This window comes from Pinus tabuliformis, chromosome 2_1, assembly GCF_031772625.1.
Source record: "Pinus tabuliformis cultivar Carrire ecotype Pingquan chromosome 2_1, CPIR1, whole genome shotgun sequence".
Lineage (NCBI taxonomy): Eukaryota > Viridiplantae > Streptophyta > Pinopsida > Pinales > Pinaceae > Pinus > Pinus tabuliformis.
In genome coordinates, this window is record NC_142299.1 from 981,257,099 (window position 1) to 981,277,711 (window position 20,613).

Below are 20,613 nucleotides of genomic sequence, written 5' to 3' on the forward strand. Positions count from 1 at the left end.
GGCCTTCCTGTCCTTGGAGTACTCTACCAACAACTGAGCCTTCCAATCCTGGCAGATGCTCATAAGAGATAACCCAGTCGGTCTCCTGGATAGAGCATCGACCACCACATTGTGCTTGCCCCGCACATACTCAATATCAAAGTCGTAGGCCTGCACCTTGCTGACCCATCTTTGCTGCCTATCATTGAGGCCCTGCTGCCCCATGAAATGTCGAAGATTGTTGTGATTAGTCTTCACTCGGAATCGGTTGCCCACCAAGTACTGGCGAAACTTGGCCAATGCATGCATAATGGCCAGCATCTCCTTGTCATATATGGAATATGACAGCTCATGCGGTAGGAGCTTCTGACTCTCGAAAGCTATGGGGTGCCCCTCCTGTGACAATATGGCTCCAACTCCTACCCCTGATGCATCACACTCCACCGTGAATGGCTGGGAAAAATCCGGGAGTGCCAAAACAGGGCAACTGCTCATCACCTCCTTGAGGCGATCGAAGGCGGCCTGTGCTCCCTCAGTCCATGCGAAGGCCCCTTTCTTGGTCAAGTCAGTCAAGGGTGTTGCCAGCTATTAGAACCCTTTGACAAATTTTCGGTAGTAAGTGCAAATGCCCAAGAAGCCTCTCAGTGTAGTCATGTCTCGGGTACTGGCCAATCCCGGATGGACCGGATCTTCTCCTCATGAACCTTCACCCCGCTTGCCCTAATGATATGCTCGAGATAAAGCATCTCTATCAATCCAAACTCACACTTGGAGAGCTTGGCATAAAACTGTTGCTCTTCCAGAATGCGCAGTACCTCCTCCAAGTGTTGGAGGTGCTCCTCCCATGTTCGGCTATAGATCAGGATGTCATCAAAAAATACTAGCACGAACCTCCTCAACTGCCCCCGAAAGATATGGTTCATGCAAGACTGAAATGTGGCGGGAGCGTTGGTTAGCCCAAATGGCATGACTAGAAACTCAAAGTGCCCATAGTGGCACCAGAATGCTGTCTTCGGGATGTCCTGATCCCGAACTCTAATCTGGTAGTACCGCAAACGTAGATCGATTTTAGAGAAGTACTTGGCTCCTCTAAGGTCATCCATTAGCTCATCAGTGCGAGGAATGGGGTACCGGTTCTTGAGGGTCTTCCTGTTAAGAGCTCTGTAGTCGATACACATCCTGAGGGTCCCATTCTTCTTCACCAGCGCTACGGAACAAGCGAAAGGACAAGAACTAGGCATGATGTGACCCAAAGCAAGCAGCTCCTGAATAGCCTTCTCTATCTTGTCCTTATAGGCTTTGGGGTGCCTGTAAGGAGTAATGATGACTGCCTGTATACCTGGCTCTAGCTCAATGGTGTGCTCAAACCCTCTATCTGGTGGCTACCCTAGTGGAATGTCCCCAAACACTACTGTGTACCTGTCCAGTTGAGCTTGTACGTCGGCTGGTGGTGACTGTGCCTGTCTCCTAACCTCTGAGATCCTCAACTCATTTGCCCATGCAATGTCCCTGTAATATTCCTAATTAGCCATGGCTAATTGGAATATCCGATTTTGCTCAATTTCGCCTTCTATAGCTATTTATAAATAAAAAGGTGAGGAGAGGGGGACATACTCACTTCATGAATAAGGACACTCCCTAGTAGCACAACGTTGTAATTTAAAAGGTGAGCCAATGGGGGCCAAAGAACCACGTAGAGGAGGGGCCCACGTAGACACTTGGAGTGACTGCGCAGATGGTGAGAAACACGTGGCAAGAGGAAAGCTACGTTGGAGGAGGTGAGCTTTGGGATTGAGAGAGGCCAACGCTATAAAGGAGAGAGGAGCCTCCTCATTTTGGTATTCGATTATGTGCATTTGAGCTAGTCACTTCGACTTAGAGCATGCTCGCTGTTTAGCTAGTCTGTAGCACTGTTTAGTGCATTGAGTGTCTCCGTTCGGAGATCTCACCCTTGGCCTCGGGGGACTTTGAGTGCCTACTCGGGCAAGGTATTTCCATTAGTATTCTTGCAGTAGTTTCATCAGCATTTTGGCAGGAGGATTGAGCATCTTGGATGACTGCGCAGTCTTGAGAGGGATGACGCAGTTCTTTCTGGCAGGAGTTCTGGATTGAGGTTTTGCAGGGGGATTTGTGCTGAGAGGTTGAGCAGGGGATCAACCCTTGCATATTGGAGGATTTTGGCTTGAGTTTCAGGCAGAGTTAGGGTGGGTTTATTTTAGTGGCAGCGCAGAGCCTGAGGGATTGCGTGGGTCCTCAAGGGGGCGATTTTCGGGGGTTGGCCATTTCAGAAAAGTTTTCTGGGTTTTTTTGGGTTTCTTGAGTAGAGTCCGATTCCATAGTTTCAACATTTTCTGAGGAGGGGAACAGTGCCAAATCCTCATTTGGTTTCCAGCAGCAGCAGCAGCACGACAGTTCTCCAGCAGCTTGGACGCAGTTCAGAGAAAGGCCATTCCTTTGCTATTCTAAGTGTATTTCTTCACTTGCCTTGTGCAAGTCGAGGTGCCATCTTTCTGATCACCTCTTGTACTCATTCTATTACTTAGTATAACAAAATGGCTTAGCATTTCTCTCTTCATTTCTTGAGTATCTACTTATATCTCATGGTTATATTGTTATATGTTGCACCATTGTTATTTTCATCACTTTGAGCTTCGTGGTTATTATATCATTTATACGTATTTGGTTGGAGTTTACTGGGGTTTGGGGAATATCTCGGAAACAGGATATTACAGTGGTATCAGCGCATAGATCTAGCTCAGCCTGTGGAGCTAGCAATCTATGACACCAGGGGAAATGCCCTACATCTGTTACAGAGGTAGGAGATATAGAGACACTGGGCATAGGTTGGAGAACACCTACGGAGAAGGAGACTGTGTTCCAGCAGTGGATGCAGAACAAGAGGAGCCTGTGGTGGACGCAGGACAGGAGGAGCCTGTGGCGGACGCAGAGCAGGAGGATCTGATGGCAGATGAGGACAGGAAGAGATTTGCGGACATGCTCCTCAAATCAGTACAGGATCTGTCGAGGCAGATTGAGGTGATGGGGCAGAGATTCACAGTAGTAGAGGCTAGATAGCGTGCGAGCCCACGGGTTTTCGAGGTTGGTGGGGGATCAGGTGCATCACACCATTTGCCAGAGTAGCGTGATACTACTTAGCAGGTGGCCTCACATGCCCCTACACGCTCTACCATGCCCACTTTCTTAGGAGCAGACACCGGGGCCGGAGCCCAGCAGGAGGCAGAGCCCGGTCATATGGGCGATTATTTTGCAGAATACCAGGCCTATGGGCAGGAGTTCAGGGAGGCTCTCTCATCCAGAGACTTTGTTCAGCTCCAGCGGGATAGTAGACCCCGCGACCATCACAGAGGGTATCGGCATTATCATGATGGTGACACCCACCGTGCAGCTAGTAGATTCCACTTGCCCACGTTTGATGGTTCATCAAATAGTTCGGCAAAGTCTTGGGTGGAGAAGCTGGACATCTACTTTCAGCTTAACCAGATGTCGGAGACGGAGGCCATCAAGGTGGCGACATTACATTTGGATGGTGAGGCCCAGGATTGGTGGTTCCATGGGATGGTTACACTCGGACACTCCACAGTGACGACATATGCCGAGTTTAACAGGAGTTTGATGGAGAGGTTTGACCGGAGGGATCTGGAACAACACTTTGTGGAGCTGACGAGGCTCAAACAGACTGGGAGCCCAAAGACCTACATTTCAGATTTCTTGAGGGTTTCAGTGATGGTGCCAGATCTATCCACGGCACGAAGGATCTACATGTATGTTGAGGGGTTAGCAGAGCCACTTCGGGGTCTAGTCAGATCTGCTAGACCAACCACCCTTCAGGATGCTATTAGCAGGACCCGGGACTTACAGGATGTCTTACCCAGGACCCGGACACCTTACCCCCAGCGACAGGCTTTTTAGCCTAAGGGGAAGGATGTGAGGATTCCGCCTCCGAAGGGGAATCCAGGATGAGTACAGATTGATGATGATGCCAGGAGGGAGTTGAAGAAGAAGCGGTTGTGCTTCACCTGTCAGGAGCTGTGGGCACCGGGACATAGATGTGCTGTTGGCAAAGCACATTTTATTGAGGTCTTCTCCAAGAGCAGCGGGGAAGAGGATGAGGAGGATGATGTGGAGGTAGGAGGTAGTCATGCCGCGCAGGATCGTTTGCCACCTCCACCACCAGCAGCGGGTGGTGCAGCGTTTGCACCTACCGGAGGGGCCCTTGCAGCATTGCGAGGAGTTCCCAAGTATTTGAAACTGCGCGTACAGGGGACAGTACGTGGCCAATGGGTATCAGTTTTGGTTGACAGTGGGGCAACCCACAACTTCATCGATGCACAGATGGTTGAGCGGAGAGGTATATAGACAGAGAGCTTCAATGGCTTTTCAGTTTTGGTCCCAGGAGATCAGACCATGGTGTGTGCTCATTATGTTCCAGAGTTATCGGTGACGATGGGCACCTACACACTGACTGACCACTTTTTCGTGGTTGATATTCCAGACACCAACATGATATTGGGTGTTCAGTGGCTTGTCATTTTAGGGAAGGTCACGACAGATTGGAAGACCCTAGAGATGGAATGGGATGATGAGAATATAGGGAGGCATGAGAAGATACGGGGACAACACACATATCCGCCTCAGACTGTTTCGGCTCATCGGATGGAGGCAGTCTTCCGGAAGGGAGACGTAGAGTGGGCAGTGGAGCTGTGTGCATCAGAGGCAGGGACTACAGGGCAGACAGTGCACCCAGAGATACAATCCATCCTTGACCGGTATGCCATAGTATTTGGGGAGATTCCGCCAGGACAACCACCGGACTGGGGGTTTGAGCACACCATTGAGCTTGAGCAGGGCATACAAGCAGTGATTACTACCCCCTATAGGCATCCCAAGGCCTATCGGGATGAGATTGAGCGGGCCATTCAGGAGTTGCTGGCTCTTGGGCACATTCGGCCGAGCACGAGTCCTTTTGCTTCTTCCGTGGTGTTGGTGAAGAAGAAGGACGACACATTGAGGATGTGCATTGACTACAGGGCCCTGAACAAGAAGACCCTGAAGAACAGGTACCCCATACCTAGGATCGATGAGTTGATGGATGAGTTGAGAGGAGCACGGTTCTTCTCAAAGATTGATTTGAGATCTGGGTACCATCAGATTCGCGTGAGGGAGTAGGACATTCCCAAGACTGCCTTCAGGTGTCACTATGGGCACTTTGAGTTTTTGGTGATGCCCTTCGGGCTAACCAACGCCCCAGCTACATTTTAGTCTTGCATGAATCACATCTTCTGTAGTCACTTAAGGAAGTTTGTGTTGGTGTTCTTTGATGATATCCTCATTTACAACAGGACTTGGGAGGAGCATCTCCAGCACATTGAGACAATATTACGCATCTTGGAGGAGCAGCAGTTCTATGCCAAGCTCTCCAAATGTGAGTTCGGGTTGACGGAGATGTTATACTTGGGACACATCATAGGAGTGGACGGAGTGAGGGTCCACGAGGAGAAGATCAGGGCCATCAGAGATTGGCCGGAGCCGAGAAACGTGACGGAACTTCGAGGATTCATTGGCATTTGTACTTACTACCAGAAGTTCGTTAAGGGTTTCTCACAGCTTGCTGCACCCCTGACAGATTTGACGAGGAAGGGGGCATTCAGTTGGTCGGATACAGTGCAACGAGCCTTCGACAGGCTCAAGGAGGTTATGAGCAGCTGCCCAGTGCTTGTGTTGCCAGATTTTACGCAGCCATTTGTTTTGGAGTGTGATGCGTTAGGAGAGGGGATTGATGCAGTGTTGATGTAGGGAGGTCACCCTATAGCCTTTGAGAGCCGAAAGCTCCTTCCGCATGAAAGGTTGTATTCTACATACGACAAGGAGATGCTAGCCATCATGCATGCATTGGCTAAGTACCGACAGTATTTGGTGGGCAACAGGTTCAGGGTGAGGACTGATCACAACAGCCTCAAGTTCTTTTTGGAGCAGAAGCAGCTACAGGAGAGGCAACTGAAGTGGATCAGCAAGATCCAAGCATATGACTTTGAAATTGAGTATGTCAAGGGTAAGAACAACGTGGTAGCAGATGCCCTTTCACATAGGCCAGCCACGTTGTCTCTTATGAGCTTGGACGCAGACTGGAGGGCTCGACTCTTAGTAGAGTACTCCAAGGACAGATTTACATGTGAGGTTTTGGATGGGCAGGGGGCGGATGACAGGTACAGGGTGGTCGATGAGATCATCTACTACAGGGACCGGATCTTCTTGACTGAGAGACCTCAGCTCAAGAAGAAGATACTTCAAGCATCACATGATTCACCATTTGCAGGCCATCAGGGGTTTACCAAAACCTACATGGCCATTAGAGAGAGGTTCTCATGGAAGGGCCTCAAGGAGGACGTACTCCATCATGTACGGGAGTGCGACGTTTGCCAGAGGAACAAGGGGGAGATGAGCCATCTCGTCGGATTATTGCAGCCTCTTCCCATTCTGGAGGGGAAATGGGAGAGTATTTCGATGGACTTCATCACAGGGTTGCCCATGGTGCAGGGCAAGGATTGTATCTTTGTCGTCGTTGATTGACTGAAAAGTACGCACATTTTTTCACCATATCCGCACACTACACTGCAGCACAGGTGGCCGAGCTGTTCTTCAGAGAGGTCTTTAGGCTACATGGTCTTCCTAAGACCATCATCAGTGACAGGGACAACCGTTTCATGGGCGGGTTTTGGCAGGAGCTTTTCCGGTTGGTGGGGACGGAGTTGACACTGAGTACCAGTTATCACCCACAGACGGATGGGCAGACATAGATAGTTAACAAGTGGCTAGAGGGTTACTTGCGTAACTATGTCAGTGGGCAGCAGAGAGCATGGCTGAAGTGGCTGCATCTGGGGGAGTACTGCTACAACACTACACATCACATGTCCATCGGTATGTCACCATTCTATGCTTTGTATGGATATCATCCTTTATCTTTTGTTGACGTGATGTTTGGTGCTAGCAAGGCTCCGAGAGCCAAGATTTGGATCCAAGAGAGTCAGGATATTCTCCGAGCTCTCAAGGATAATATGGCTACAACGCAGAACCAGCAGAAGCTGTATGCTGACAGGGGTCGGGTGGAGAGACAGTTTGAGGTAGGGGACTTGGTCTACCTACGATTACAACCATACCGACAGTCGTCACTTAAGTAGAAGGGGGCTGAGAAGCTCAAGCCTCGCTTTTATGGGCCATACAGGGTGATACGTAGGATTGGACAGGTTACATATGAGTTGGAGCTGCCCCAAGGCAGCAAGAGTCATAACATTTTTCGTGTATCATGCCTGAAGAAGGCATTGGGGCAGCATGTGACAGTGACAGAGGAGCTACCACCCACGGATGATGAGGGGCATTTGGTGTTGCAGCTAGAGGATATTATTGATGCCAGGGAGAGGCGGCTGCGGAGCAGGATAGTCTGGGAATTCTGGGTGAGGTGGAAGAATTTGCCGGATGAGGATGCCACTTGGGAGAGTGAGAAGATCTTGCAACATCCATCACTTCAGTTGCTTGAGGACAAGCAACATTTTGCCGGGGGAGACTGTAATATTCCTAATTAGCCATGGCTAATTGGAATATTCGATTTTGCTCAATTTTGCCTTCTATAGCTATTTATAAATAAAAAGGTGAGGAGAGGGGGACATACTCACTTCATGAATAAAGACACTCCCTAGTAGCACAACGTTGTAACTTAAAAGGTGAGCCAAGGGGGGCCAAAGAACCACGTAGAGGAGGGGCCCACGTAGACACTTGGAGTGACTGCGTAGATGGTGAGAAACACGTGGCAAGAGGAAAGCTACGTTGGAGGAGGTGAGCCTTGGGATTGAGAGAGGCCAACGCTATAAAGGAGAGAGGAGCCTCCTCATTTTGGTATTCGATTATGTGCATCTGAGCTAGTCACTTCGACTTAGAGCATGCTGGTTTAGCTAGTTTGCAGCACTATTTAATGCATTGAGTGTCTCCATTCGCAAATCTTACCCTTAGCCCCGGGGGACTTCGAGTGCCTGCTTGGGCAAGGTATTTCCATCAGTATTCTTGCAGTAGTTTCATCAGCGTTTTGGCAGGAGGATTGAGCATCTTGGATGACTGCGCAGTCTTGAGAGGGATGACGCAGTTCTTTTTGGCAGGAGTTCTGGATTGAGGTTTTGCAGGGGGCTTTGTGCTGGGAGGTTGAGCAGGGGATCAACCCTTGCATATTGGAGGATTTTGGCTGAGTTTCAGGCAGAGTTAGGGTGGGTTTATTTCAGTGGCAGCGCAGAGCCTTGAGGGATTGCGTGGGTCCTCAAGGGGGCGATTTTCGGGGGTCAGCCATTTCAGAAAAGTTTTCTGGGTTTCTCGAGTAGAGTCCGATTCCATAGTTTCTGCATTTTCTGAGGAGGGGAACAACCCCAAATCCTCATTTGGTTTCCAGCAGCAGCAACAACATGACAATTCTCCAGCAGCTTGGACGCAGTTCAGAGAGAGGCCATTCCTTTGCTATTTTGAGTATATTTCTTCACTTGCCTTGTGCAAGTCGAGGTGCCATCTTTCTGATCACCTCCTGTACTCATTTTATTACTTAGTATAATAAAATGGCTTAGCATTTCTCTCTGCATTTCTTGAGTATCTGCTTATATCTCATGGTTATATTGTTATATGTTGCACCATTGTTATTTCATCACTTTGAGCTTCGTGGTTATTATATCATTTATACGTATTTGGTTGGAGTTTACTGGGGTTTGCATATTGGAGGATTTTGGCTGAGTTTCAGGCAGAGTTAGGGTGGGTTTATTTCAGTGGCAGCGCAGAGCCTTGAGGGATTGCGTGGGTCCTCAAGGGGGCGATTTTCGGGGGTCGGCCATTTCAGAAAAGTTTTCTGGGTTTTTCTGGGTTTCTCGAGTAGAGTCCGATTCCATAGTTTCTGCATTTTCTGAGGAGGGGAACAGCCCCAAATCCTCATTTGGTTTCCAGCAGCAGCAGCAGCAGGATAGTTCTCCAGCAGCTTGGACGTAGTTCAGAGAGAGGCCATTCCTTTGCTATTCTGAGTGTATTTCTTCACTTGCCTTGTGCAAGTCGAGGTGCCATCTTTCTGATCACCTCTTGTACTCATTTTATTACTTAGTATAATAAAATGGCTTAGCATTTCTCTCTGCATTTCTTGAGTATCTACTTATATCTCATGGTTATATTGTTATATGTTGCACCATTGTTATTTCATCACTTTGAGCTTCGTGTTTATTATATCATTTATACGTATTTGGTTGGAGTTTACTGGGGTTTGGGGAATATCTCGGAAACGGGATATTATAGTCCCCATGTCGAAGATTTGCCTCCATCCTGTGGGCCAAAACTATCTGAGGCGGATAACACTACATGCCTCTCAAGACCACCAGTTTGCCATCTGGCCCCATGAACCCCATCTCAAGTTTCCTCCTGTCTATCGTGACTCGCCCAAGGGAATACAACCACTGGACACCCATCATCACGTTGGTGTCTGGCACATCGACCACAAAGAAGTGGTCCGTCATCGAGTAGTTTCTACTGTCAAGGAGGGCACGTATCTGGTACACTGGATGGTACGGTCACCAGGCACTAGGATGGAGAACCCGTGAAACTCTGCTGTGGTGAGGCCCCTCCTCTGGACCAGCTACACATCTATGAAGTTGTGGGTAGCCCCACTGTCCACTAGTACCGACACCTTCTGCCCCTATACCATACCTCTGATCCTGATTGTCAAAAACCTAGGAATCTCGCATAGAGAAGCAAGGACTCCTGATGAGGCAAGGGATGCCCCTCCCTGTGGAGGAGGTGGTGGTGGTGACCCTCTGTCCCTCGAACTCTCTCCATCTGTCCCACCACAATCCTGCTCCACCTCGTTGTCCTGGTCATTGTCAGAAAAGACCTCAATGTAATGTGCTCTACCTGCGGTGCACCTATGGCCCGGTGCCCAGGGTTCTCTGCATGTGAAGCATAGCTTCCTCCTCTGGAGGTGCTTCCATGTCTCATCATCTAGCTACCCCCTCCCCTGTGCGGTCCTCAATGGTGGGGGTCTAGTCTCGTGCCCCTTCTGTGGGAAAGGGGTTCGTGTAGGAAATGGCGCTCTGGTCTTCGGGATGGCCCCCCTGCAAGTCTCTGGCCAACACAACCGCTTCTTGCAGCATAGAGGGTTTGCGTGACTTCACTAGTCCACGCAGAGGCTCAAGCAAGCCCTCATTGAAGGTGTATACCCTCCTGGCCTCGGACAGATCCGGGACTATCACTGACACGCATAAAATCGGAAAAGTATTGCTCTGGGTTGCCTGTCTGGCGCAGTTGTGTCAGCTCCCTGAAAGATGCCTTCGGATCCCTTTGATCAAATTGCTCCACCACATTCTAGTGAAGTCTTCATAAGAAACTATCTGGGCATGCCCCAAAGTGGTTGGGCCGTGAAACCACCAGTCATGGGTGTTCCCCTCCAAGTGCAGCGTTGCCATCTTAATGGCTTCCTTCTCCGTCATCTGGTTGAGTTGAAAGCATGTGTCCATCTTTTCAACCCAAGCCTTGGCTGTGCACTTGGCAGTGCCATCAAATGTAGGGAAGTACATCCTCCCTATAGTTCTCTGCAGCTCATAGTTTTGGGTCCCTTGTCCTCCGTACCCCTTGTTCCTCTCACTTTGCTTAAGCTTGTAGTGATCTCTGAAGGAGAGTGCTTCTTTGAAATCTTCATCCATTGCCTGCCACTTTCTTAAGTAATCCCTTATCTGGGGAGTGTCTTCTTCCCTTGCTGGTTCGATTTGTGCCATTAGCACGAAAGAGGGTAGTGTAGCCCTAGTGGGCACACTCACTGAAGGGCGCTGCGTTGCTGGTGAGGGATGATCGAAAGGCTGAGAAGCCCCGGAAGTTTCTCCACACAAAAACCCTCTAGGTGTGGCTTTGTCTTGGCTCTGTGATTTGATCTCCTCCAACATGTCTTTTTGCCCCTTGGCCAAGTCACTCAAAGCCCTCAAGAGGCTATCGAAAGCCATCTCCTCCCTACTCTTGGGCTCTGTCATTTCCTCCTCTCCGGCCATTGTTTTCCCTTTTTCCTGCGTGTTTGGTGTAATTTCCAGCTCCCTTTCTTTGCTCCTGCACCTCTTCCTTCGGTAAGTGATGTTCTCCATGTCTTCTCCTCTCATAGGAAACCAACCCCACACCTGAGCCAAGAACTAGGCTTTGATACCACTGTAATGTTCCCAAGTAGGGATTTAAGTGATATTCCAAATAAATAAACAATGCAACAGCATAAAATTAAAAACAAACATTAAACACCCATGAAACACTGTAAATCTGGAACTGCTGAGCCATATATTATGAAATATGAGAGCATAAGTACAATATATAAATGAAGTGGTGCACCTGGGCTTGTCTCAAGGACAAGTTGGACCAAACCCAGGTGATGGAATAGTTGAGATGATGGCTGTTCAGTTGCTGCACCACTTTGCACTGCGCTGTCCCAGTAAAACTGCTGATCTGCTAACTTCGACCTGCTGGAATGTGCCCAAAAACCGCCCAGAAAATTCTGTCCTTTTAGCCTTAGACTCCTTGGAAAAAACCCAGAAAAACCCAGAAGGGAATTTCTCTGATTTTGACTTTGGATTTTTGGCCTCCTTGGAGCCCCTCTCCGGCTACTACTGCCAAATTCGATTTGTAGGAAATAGCCTACAAATCCACTTGGAAACACCCCTCAAATGCTGCTTTCACCTGTGATAGCTGATTCCTTGCTCCCTGGATGATCCTTGGCCCGGATGGCTGCTCTCCTAAGCCCCACGAAATTGCTGCTAGAGGCCACTGCGCAGTCCCTCTGCCCAGAAATGCGTACTGCTGTAATTACTAACTGGCTGGCTACAAAACTCTGAGAAAATGTCCTCAACCCTCTACCTTTCCTGCTCTCGAAACCCCCAACAAGTTAGGGACCTCCTGGTTGGATCAATCCTCTTTTGCATATTTTTGGCTGCCCAGAAAGTATGCAGTCTCCTCCTCTACGTGGTTGGGTGAAATGTAAATCGATGCTGGAGCTCTTGCAATCTTTGTGGAACAACCTCTTTAGGGCGGGCACGGATATTCCCCCGAAGTAGAGGTTGAATCTTCCCTGCAAAAGATTCGTGGCTAAACAACCAATAGACTCGCTAAGCAGCAGAGCGTACAAAGTTAAAGTTTGTTTGTCAAATGATCATAATACTACAAAGTGAGAGCTCCTTCCTCTTTTATCACTTTGGGTTTCCTTAGTTTCTTGTGGGCCCCTCCTTCCACTAGTTCAATTTCTCTCCAATGTACCCCTTGGCCAATTCGAATTATTCATGTGGGTGGCCCCCACATTCCACTAGCTGCCAGAAATAAAGTCGAATTGCCTATAGTTCCTAAGTTCTACTTGTGGGGTCCTTCTCCTAAGCCAAAAATGATGCCAAAATTGTGTAGTTGCACCCAATGTTGCACAAAGCGCGATCGGGATTTAATCGGCGCCGGGAAAAAAGCGGAAAAAATCGTTAAAAGCGGGAAAAAAGCGGAAAAAAGCGGGAAAAAAGCGGGAAAAAAGCGTTTGGCACAAAAATATTCATTTTTTTTCAATTTTTTTAATATCTAAACCATCTACAACATAAAATAAATACATTGACACATAAATATGATAAAAAAACTAATATATAAGATGTTTAATATCATTTCTAGCGCTAAAATCACACATAACATTGAATCATGTCCTGAATAGTAAGTCCTGAGTCCCAACTCACCCTCAAAATATCAACAAAAAATATGATAATGTATCTCATCATGTCATAATGTCATATACAATAAAATGAAAGTCTAATCCTATTGATTTCCTCCAGCTCCTCTCCCTCACCTCTTCTCCTCCTCCTCCGCGCGCAAACAGCAAAATGACATAAAAAAAATCGATTTTCGCCTATTAAAAGCCCGCTGCCCCGTGCCTCTGCGATTTTTTCTGTAAAAATCGCGATCTTTTCCGAAAAAATCGCTATAAAAAAAAGTCCGCGATTTTTTGGTATAAAAATCGCGATTTGATCGGGCAGAGGAAAAAATCGCGATTTTCCGATAAAATCGCGATTTTATCGCGATTTTAACAACACTGGTTGCACCCCATGACTAATGCATTTGAGAATGGACATGACAGATCTCTCTTTCTGAGTCTTCTAGATTTCTTTGAATACCATGTTAAAATGGTAATACCAACTAGATTTATTTTCTCACGACAAATTAATTTATCCCTAACTTATTATTTATTTACCCAAATAATAATTGAGTCACCAAAAAATAAAATCACTAGTATCTTTAACTTCTAAAAGATGCAGCAGAAATAAACTAAAGAGATCAATCACATATTGCAAAAATTAATTAACTCACAAACAATTTTATGTCATTTCATTATCTGGAAAATCTGGGTTTTTCGACCCACAAAGATATAAGGAAAAAATACAATTTGGAACTTGCAACTCGACTCCCTTAGAATGAATTCGGCCCAGGTAAATCGGCCTCAAGGAAATTTGCCTCCAAATGAAATCGGTCTAAAGAAATTGGCATTTAGCAATCATATTTGCATCCTCGAGCAACTCAATCTGTTGTGCCCTATCACTAATCCACAATTGAAAATGTGAAAAATCGATAAAAAATTGCTTATTGCAATTAACCTGTAATTATCCAATGTATTCAATTGTGAGCAAAATTAATATATTGCAAATACTGAATAAAAACACGATTGCAATATTCACAAAAATAAACTGTGGAAATTCTGATAGAAAACCAATCACAAAATGGACACAATATTTTTGGACAACGCCCCTACAAAAACCTCGAAGGGAAAACCAATTCTTCAGTTCTGAGAGTTTTATTAATCTTCAGCAAATTGTGCAATTGTTGAATATTACAAAACTTCTTTGCCAAACCCTGACAAAGCTCCGACAAAATATTCCTTCATCGCCACAAGTCAATCTGCCACTGGAAGGCTCATGGCCTCCCTTTGCAACCTGACACGGCCTCACACTAGTAAATATGGCTTGTACGACTTGACAACGTGCAGATCCTCTGGCATCTTTGATGCTCAAGACCCTCACTGGTGTCAAACCACATGCTATCAGTGCACCCTCTTCACTGCAATGTATGATCTCCAAAGCCCCCATCTATCTCCTCTTATAATCTGTCATTGTGCAATCAAAGACCACGAGCTATTCACAATCAATGGCTAATATCATCTTGACTTTATTCAATCACTTTTCTAGAAGTCACTAGAGAGAAATCAACCATGTCTCAATTATTACTAATTAATTAATCTATTTCCCCAACTCAAAACTCAGGAAAATAATTAAAACTGATTAATTAATTTAATTAAGACATTTCCATTCAAAAGAATAACTTTGTTTGGAGATATTTTCTGTTCTTGTGTTCTTAGCCTCACTGACACCACCCGAGGCTAGAACAACTGTCCAAGCTACATCAACCAATAGAAAAACCCCAGCACTCCAGCAACACGGCCTCCTTTAGACAAACTCGACCTCCTTCCGACAACTCGGCCCTCTTGGATTCGCTCAAGCCCACTCTCACTTCTTCCTTCTCTATGCACTGGTCATGGAGCCACTTGCACTATAGAGAAAATCGCTCTCTCTCGCGATGACTTGCTCACACACTTGTGCTCTTAGTTGTGTCTTCACTTCCATTGCTAACCTCCATTTATAATCTTCATTGAGTCCAAATCTCTAACCCCAATCTCCTCCCTAGAAACATCTTGAAGGTTAATGATTGAGATTATTTCTAAGTCACTTAAATAATTAAATTATTTATCCTTAGAATATAGCCCAATAGCCCACAATAATTAATTGACTTTAATTATTGAACTTTTCCTAAGTTAAACATAGGAAAGAAGACATAAATCACTAGAAGAGGCAAATAATGTCTTCTACATGCTAAGACACCAATCAATTGTAGAAGACCTTCCGATGCTACTCACATCAACAAGACTTTCAGGCTTACTATTTTTCACTAAGTGCCCATTTTCCTTCCTGCCAGTGAAAAGGCACGAGATTCTATGTGAATTCTTTTTTCCAATGATCAATGTAGTGTGCTGACAGCTTTAGACTACGTAGCACTAAAGACCGTAAGCTGGCATCTGGATTTAATTTAGTCTTCTGTAAAGAAATCTTGGTATATTGTGGTAGGTTCAATCAATTAAATGGAATTTGTTCCCTTAGCAGTGACCTTCAATGAAGAAGTGAAGTGAATTGTTATCTAGTTATTGTTTTTGGTGTCTGCTATGCCCACTTTTTATTATATGATCATTGTGTCAACTATTTTCCAGGTATGTCTCTTCTATGTGATTGTGATCCGTATGCTTTTGATGCTGTCACCCTTTTAGTGTGATTTCCAACTTTGGTTTTCTTCAGATGGAAGCTCTATGCATATTGTTAACCTGGGAAATTATGCCTTGGCCTTTCCCCAACCACAATTATTTTAGCTTACTATGTTTTCAACCATTTGTTTGTGAAATTCAGTTGTGATTTAATGCAGGGAGACAAATTTCAAACTAAACAAACAGCATTTGGTAATAAGACGTTTTTTTCCAGTAATAGTTTTTTCCCAAGTCTTATTTTCTAGGGTGATAGTAGAAAAGCACAAGTAGCAATTTCTTCTTGCGTTCACTCTTAGATTTACATGTCTACATGTAACTTTCTTTTATCTGAGGTTTGTAAGCATCAGCATCTGGGAAGAAGCCTATGACATAACTATAATATATTTCTTATTTGAAGTTATGAACTCAATTGTCTGTGATTTTGGTGTTTCTGAGGCAATTGGGCTGTGTTGTAGCTACTTTTATTTGAAGGGACATGCGGCTTCTTGATATTCCTTTCAATCTTTATGTGGAGTCTGTACATAACATTTTAATTAGTTAAACCTTTTTTCTTACTGTGTTGGAGAAGCATTCGTATCTGAGCAGTTCTATTGCCTATTGAAACAGGCTCAGATGAAATCTCATCCTCACCCAGAAAGGCCAGATCGTCTTCGAGCAATTGCTGCTAGCCTTAGAGCTGCTGGTAAGTCCATGTTCTTATCGAAAGTCATGTCCTATTTCAGATTTCCATGTCTTCTTTGGTAAGAGTTGGATGCTTCTGTCTCTCTGAACAGGAATATTTCCAGGAAAAGTATTTCCTATACCTGCACGAGAGGTTACATTGGAAGAGCTCCAAAATGTGAGTGCATCTTGAGTCAAGGCTTTTTGATTTTTCCATCTCAGAAATCATTTGATTCCCTTGTTGCTGTTTGTTCCAAGTAATTTTAAATTTTAATACCAATTGGCTGGGTGAAACTTCGTACATGCGAATATGTGTTTGGGAAATATGTAAATTTACTAGCATCAAAGACTAGCAGGGTAATTGATATTGGATTACGTTTATCTTCATAAGTTTGTTTATTTTGGATGAACTAGAAGTAAGGCAATTGGGTAAAGAAGAGATTATTGTATGGAAAACGAATGCATTGTCTATTCTCAATCAGTCTTTCAAGTTAATATTGTGACTAAATACCATTAAAGCTTTGAAAACTATGATGCAGGCTGTTTTATATTGATTTACTTAGAAGAGTTTATAGATCTATGGGAACTATTTTCTTATATTTCAAGAACTGCATTTGTTTTGTTTGGAAAATCATGTGGAACATATACCAGAGTTTTGTGTCTAAACTGCTGAATTTATATACTATAGCTGTGTTATTAAAATGGTCAGTGGTGCAGATTCATTCCCCACAGCATGTGAGTGCAGTAGAAACAACAAGTTGCAGGCTATCAAGGTACAACTATCTTCCAGTTAGTTCCATGTATGGTGCAAATTTTCTCATAGGTATTCCATTTGTCTGGATTTTATGATACTGTTTCAAACTCCCTTTGCATTTAAGAAGCTTATTTGATCCAAATTTTTGTCACAATGAATAATGTAGTGATGTACATATAAATAAGAGTGATGATGTAATAAAGAAGTCATGTAATAATCATGGTGGTGATTAGTGTACATTTCATGTACGTGGCAGTAATGTCCATTGTAGATATGTGTGCTTGTGTTGTGTACATTGGTGAACTGAAACATTCCCAACATAGTCATAAAGTGTGTCACCTCATTTGCTAAGTCATTGTGTTCATTGAATTTAATCTGTTACCCCTTGAAAATGCATTCTCCATTTCAAATTTTCATGGGCTTTCATTTCTCACCAGGCATAACAGAGGACCCTTGGAATGCAGGAGCAGTTACAGCGTGATGGGGATTTTTGGAGGCATATTTAACCTTTTTGGGGTGAGGACATATTGTCTGAGGCCTTCCTACATGTTTTCCGAGGCACACTCTTTGCATGAGGAGATGCCTTGTCATAGTATGAACCCATTCTATACACTCAGAGAGAAGGATCAAAACTTCCCACATTGGATGAGACGTAGAGCATGATGTGGCAAGAAAAGGGCTAGAGAAAGAATGCCCTTTCTTGGAGTGATGCCACGCGGTGTTAAAAATTGTCTCTATGTTTAGAGAAGGTCCATTGGGGGTATTACACATGCTTCATTGGCATTGTGGTGACAAAAGGAGGTAATAAATGACCTTAATGGAGGAGCATCTAAGCAAAAAGAAGGCTAAACTCACTTGAAAGGATATAGTTTGATGTTGTATTTGATGATGATGAGGTTGGCCCAAGTTGGAAGGGCTCCAAATAAAAGAAAAATCAATTTATAAACATAAGTTGCGGAGAGGTCAGCCCTAGTAAAAGGTCAATAATTAAATACAATTTGAAGTTATGAACAGGTTGGCTTTGTTGAAATGTGTAACTAGGTTCGGTGTTCACAATGACATGTAATTGTGATTTTTATGTAAGAGATGTAAAGAAGAAAAATAAAATTACTGTAATGTTTGCATCATGGGTTCTGTGAGCAAGAGATTAAATTTTTAGTAAAAGATCTTAGGGTTTTTTGTCATTTAGTCATAAAAGTCTAAAGAGTCATTGTCATGTAATGAAGGCATGTTACACATTGTAAAGAATCATATTTGTCTTTGTAAGTAACATTCCAAGATCTTGTCACTAGCCCTCACTCAAGTCGGCTTACCATGTAAAGAGGATTCAAGAAAAGATCATGTCGGTCTAATGGACATGGACAAAAAAGTATATATAGGAGTGCTTGACCTAATTTGGTGGCAAGCAATTCTGTGAAGCAAGTCCAAGAAGAAGTGTGAGAAACATACTAAGAAAGAGCCTCTAGATCAGCGAAGGAGGAAGAGAAGATAGCAAAGGAGAGGGTCATCATTGGAGGACTGTTTTTGGGCCAGATTACCCTCACACGTGTGAGAAATTGCAGGTCCGAAGTTGGCAAGGACAGACTGAAGTTCACAGTCATACAGGGGTGATAAAAAATGGGAAAGGACTTTGCTCAAGGAAGCCGAGTAAGGAAGTGAAAGGAGTCTCCCTCTTGAGGAGACTATTCAAGGAGCAAAAATCATCTAGGGTTTCTGTTGTAGGGTTGCAGACCTACAAGAAGAGGCCAAGAATCTGAAGGAAGCCGAGAAGAGGAAGAGGAAGAGCAACATTGAAGAGGAGGCTAGTGACTTGGTCTTGGGAGGACTCTAGTGTCAAGGGTCTTTGTCATGGTCTTGGTATTCCTCAATTGAAGGTTCAATAAGAAGAATTTCGTTTGAGTTTTCCTCTCAAAGAGCGAGAGGTTTTGGCCCTGGCAGACAAGCCTATACACTGTGTCTCTTGTCTCTTTATTGTTCACGATTTGGTAATTGTCTTGATGAAAAGAACATAATATTAACTTAAGAAAAGAAGACCATAATCAAGAAGTAAAAAGACTATCACAAGAAATTATCATAAGTAGAGAAATCACCTAACTATTGATGCCTAGATTTCTCAACATGGTATCAGAGATAAGGTGCTAATTTCAAGGAGCGGCATCTAATCAAGGAGACACACAAGGATCGAGTTTCAAGAAAATGATCAAAGCAAGTCAAAAAATACAAAAGCGAAGGTTCAAGATCTACATCATACCGAAACCGTAGATCAAATAACTCTACTTCAACAAAAGTCTTGGAATCATTATCAAGGAGGAAGCATAAAGAAAGAACAAAACCATAGAAGCATTTCCAAGATCATCACTCGTCCAAGGAGTGGAAGCCTATTCAAAGACTAAAAAGAAGGTTAGATTGAAGAACTTCATCAAAGTGATCTCTCTACCAAAGGGATCAAGGGTTACTCTTGTAGAAAGAATCTATCAAGGAGTAATCTTCTACTATCTATATCACTATCAAGATTAAGGAGGAAGCATGTGGAGAAAGCAACATCTACTCAAGTAAGTATATGACTTCATCTGGATCTATCAAAATGTCTTTTTGCAAGGAAAGCAACAAATTAGTTGGGGCTTCAAATATTCTTGCATGGAAGAAAAGAACAAACCTAAACCTCATTGAGAAAGAAGTCATGGAACACATCAAGGGGTTAATAACCCAACCTCCCAAAGAAGATACTCAAGCACTTGCAAAATTCATGAAAGGTGAAGTGAGGGCCTTGAGGATTCTAATAGAATCCATCAAAGACTCCCTCATCCCATATGTATCAAAACTAGACACTTCAAAAGAAATATATGACAAATTGGTAGAGTTGTTTTCCGTAAGTACTGCAGGAGAAGTTATCTCTCTAAGGCAAGAACTCTACAAATTGAATATCTCAAAGGAAGAGGGAATAGCCTCATATTTTATGAGGATTTCAGAAATAAGAGATCAACTTCAAGATCTGGGTGAAATAATGTTTGACAAAGAAATGACCACTGTAGTATTAAATGCACTACCAGAGGAATGGGGCAACTTCACTTCAAGTATCTATGGGAAGAAAGAAGCCACTCCTTTCCAGGATCTATGGTCATTATGCAAGATTGAAGAAACCAGACTGAAGGCAAAAACTAATGTAGGATCAAATGAGCAAAATCAAGCATATGTTGCCATGACAAAAAGAAAGGGGAAGATTGGTAAATTTCTTCCTTAGATGAAAAAGAAGAACATGGCTAAGGTTCAGTGCTATGGATGTCAAGAATATGGGCACTATAGAAGAGATTGTCCTAAACTTAAAAGGGACAATAACAAGAGAAATAAGGAAGAAGCCCATATTACCGAAGAAGTGGAAGAACCTGAGACGAAGAAGCCTAAGAAGGAGGAAGTGAGAGATATCTACTATGACTAAGATAATCTCCTTCACTAAAAGGTACTCTTATGTTGTGTAAATTATAGATAGGAAGCATTGTAAATAAGATAGGATGCATCATATTAGAAATTGGCATCATGATAGAAGCATTAGAAGAGCTCGTGACATAGGCAACATGAAGGATGTCTGGAACAAAATCTATGACAATCAACTATGTAGGATATAGCTCTTGGAAACCTCATTGAAAGCTCAAGTGATACTTATGGAAAAAGGAAGAAGTCATCTAGGAAAAGGGTCATCATACATCTATCAAAAGGAAACATCTGTTGATGGGGATACTTTAGATCCTCAAGATTCTCTGATGGAATCTTCATTGAAAGGATCATCGATCATGAGGGGAAGCAAGTGTTTCATCAAGAATTCCAAACTTGTGGAATT

General features: G+C 44.1%; 1 protein-coding gene across 1 annotated transcript in view; it reads left to right on the forward strand.

The window, feature by feature from the left end:
* The window catches only part of LOC149203917 (histone deacetylase 15-like), a 283,535-nt gene that overhangs the window by 83,947 nt on the left and 178,975 nt on the right, over positions 1-20,613 (forward strand). The window contains exons 5-7 of the mRNA XM_089402027.1: positions 15,971-16,046; positions 16,138-16,202; positions 16,742-16,797. Coding sequence (XP_089258153.1) covers positions 15,971-16,046; positions 16,138-16,202; positions 16,742-16,797 — 197 coding nt within the window. The remainder of the gene's footprint in view (positions 1-15,970; positions 16,047-16,137; positions 16,203-16,741; positions 16,798-20,613) is intronic.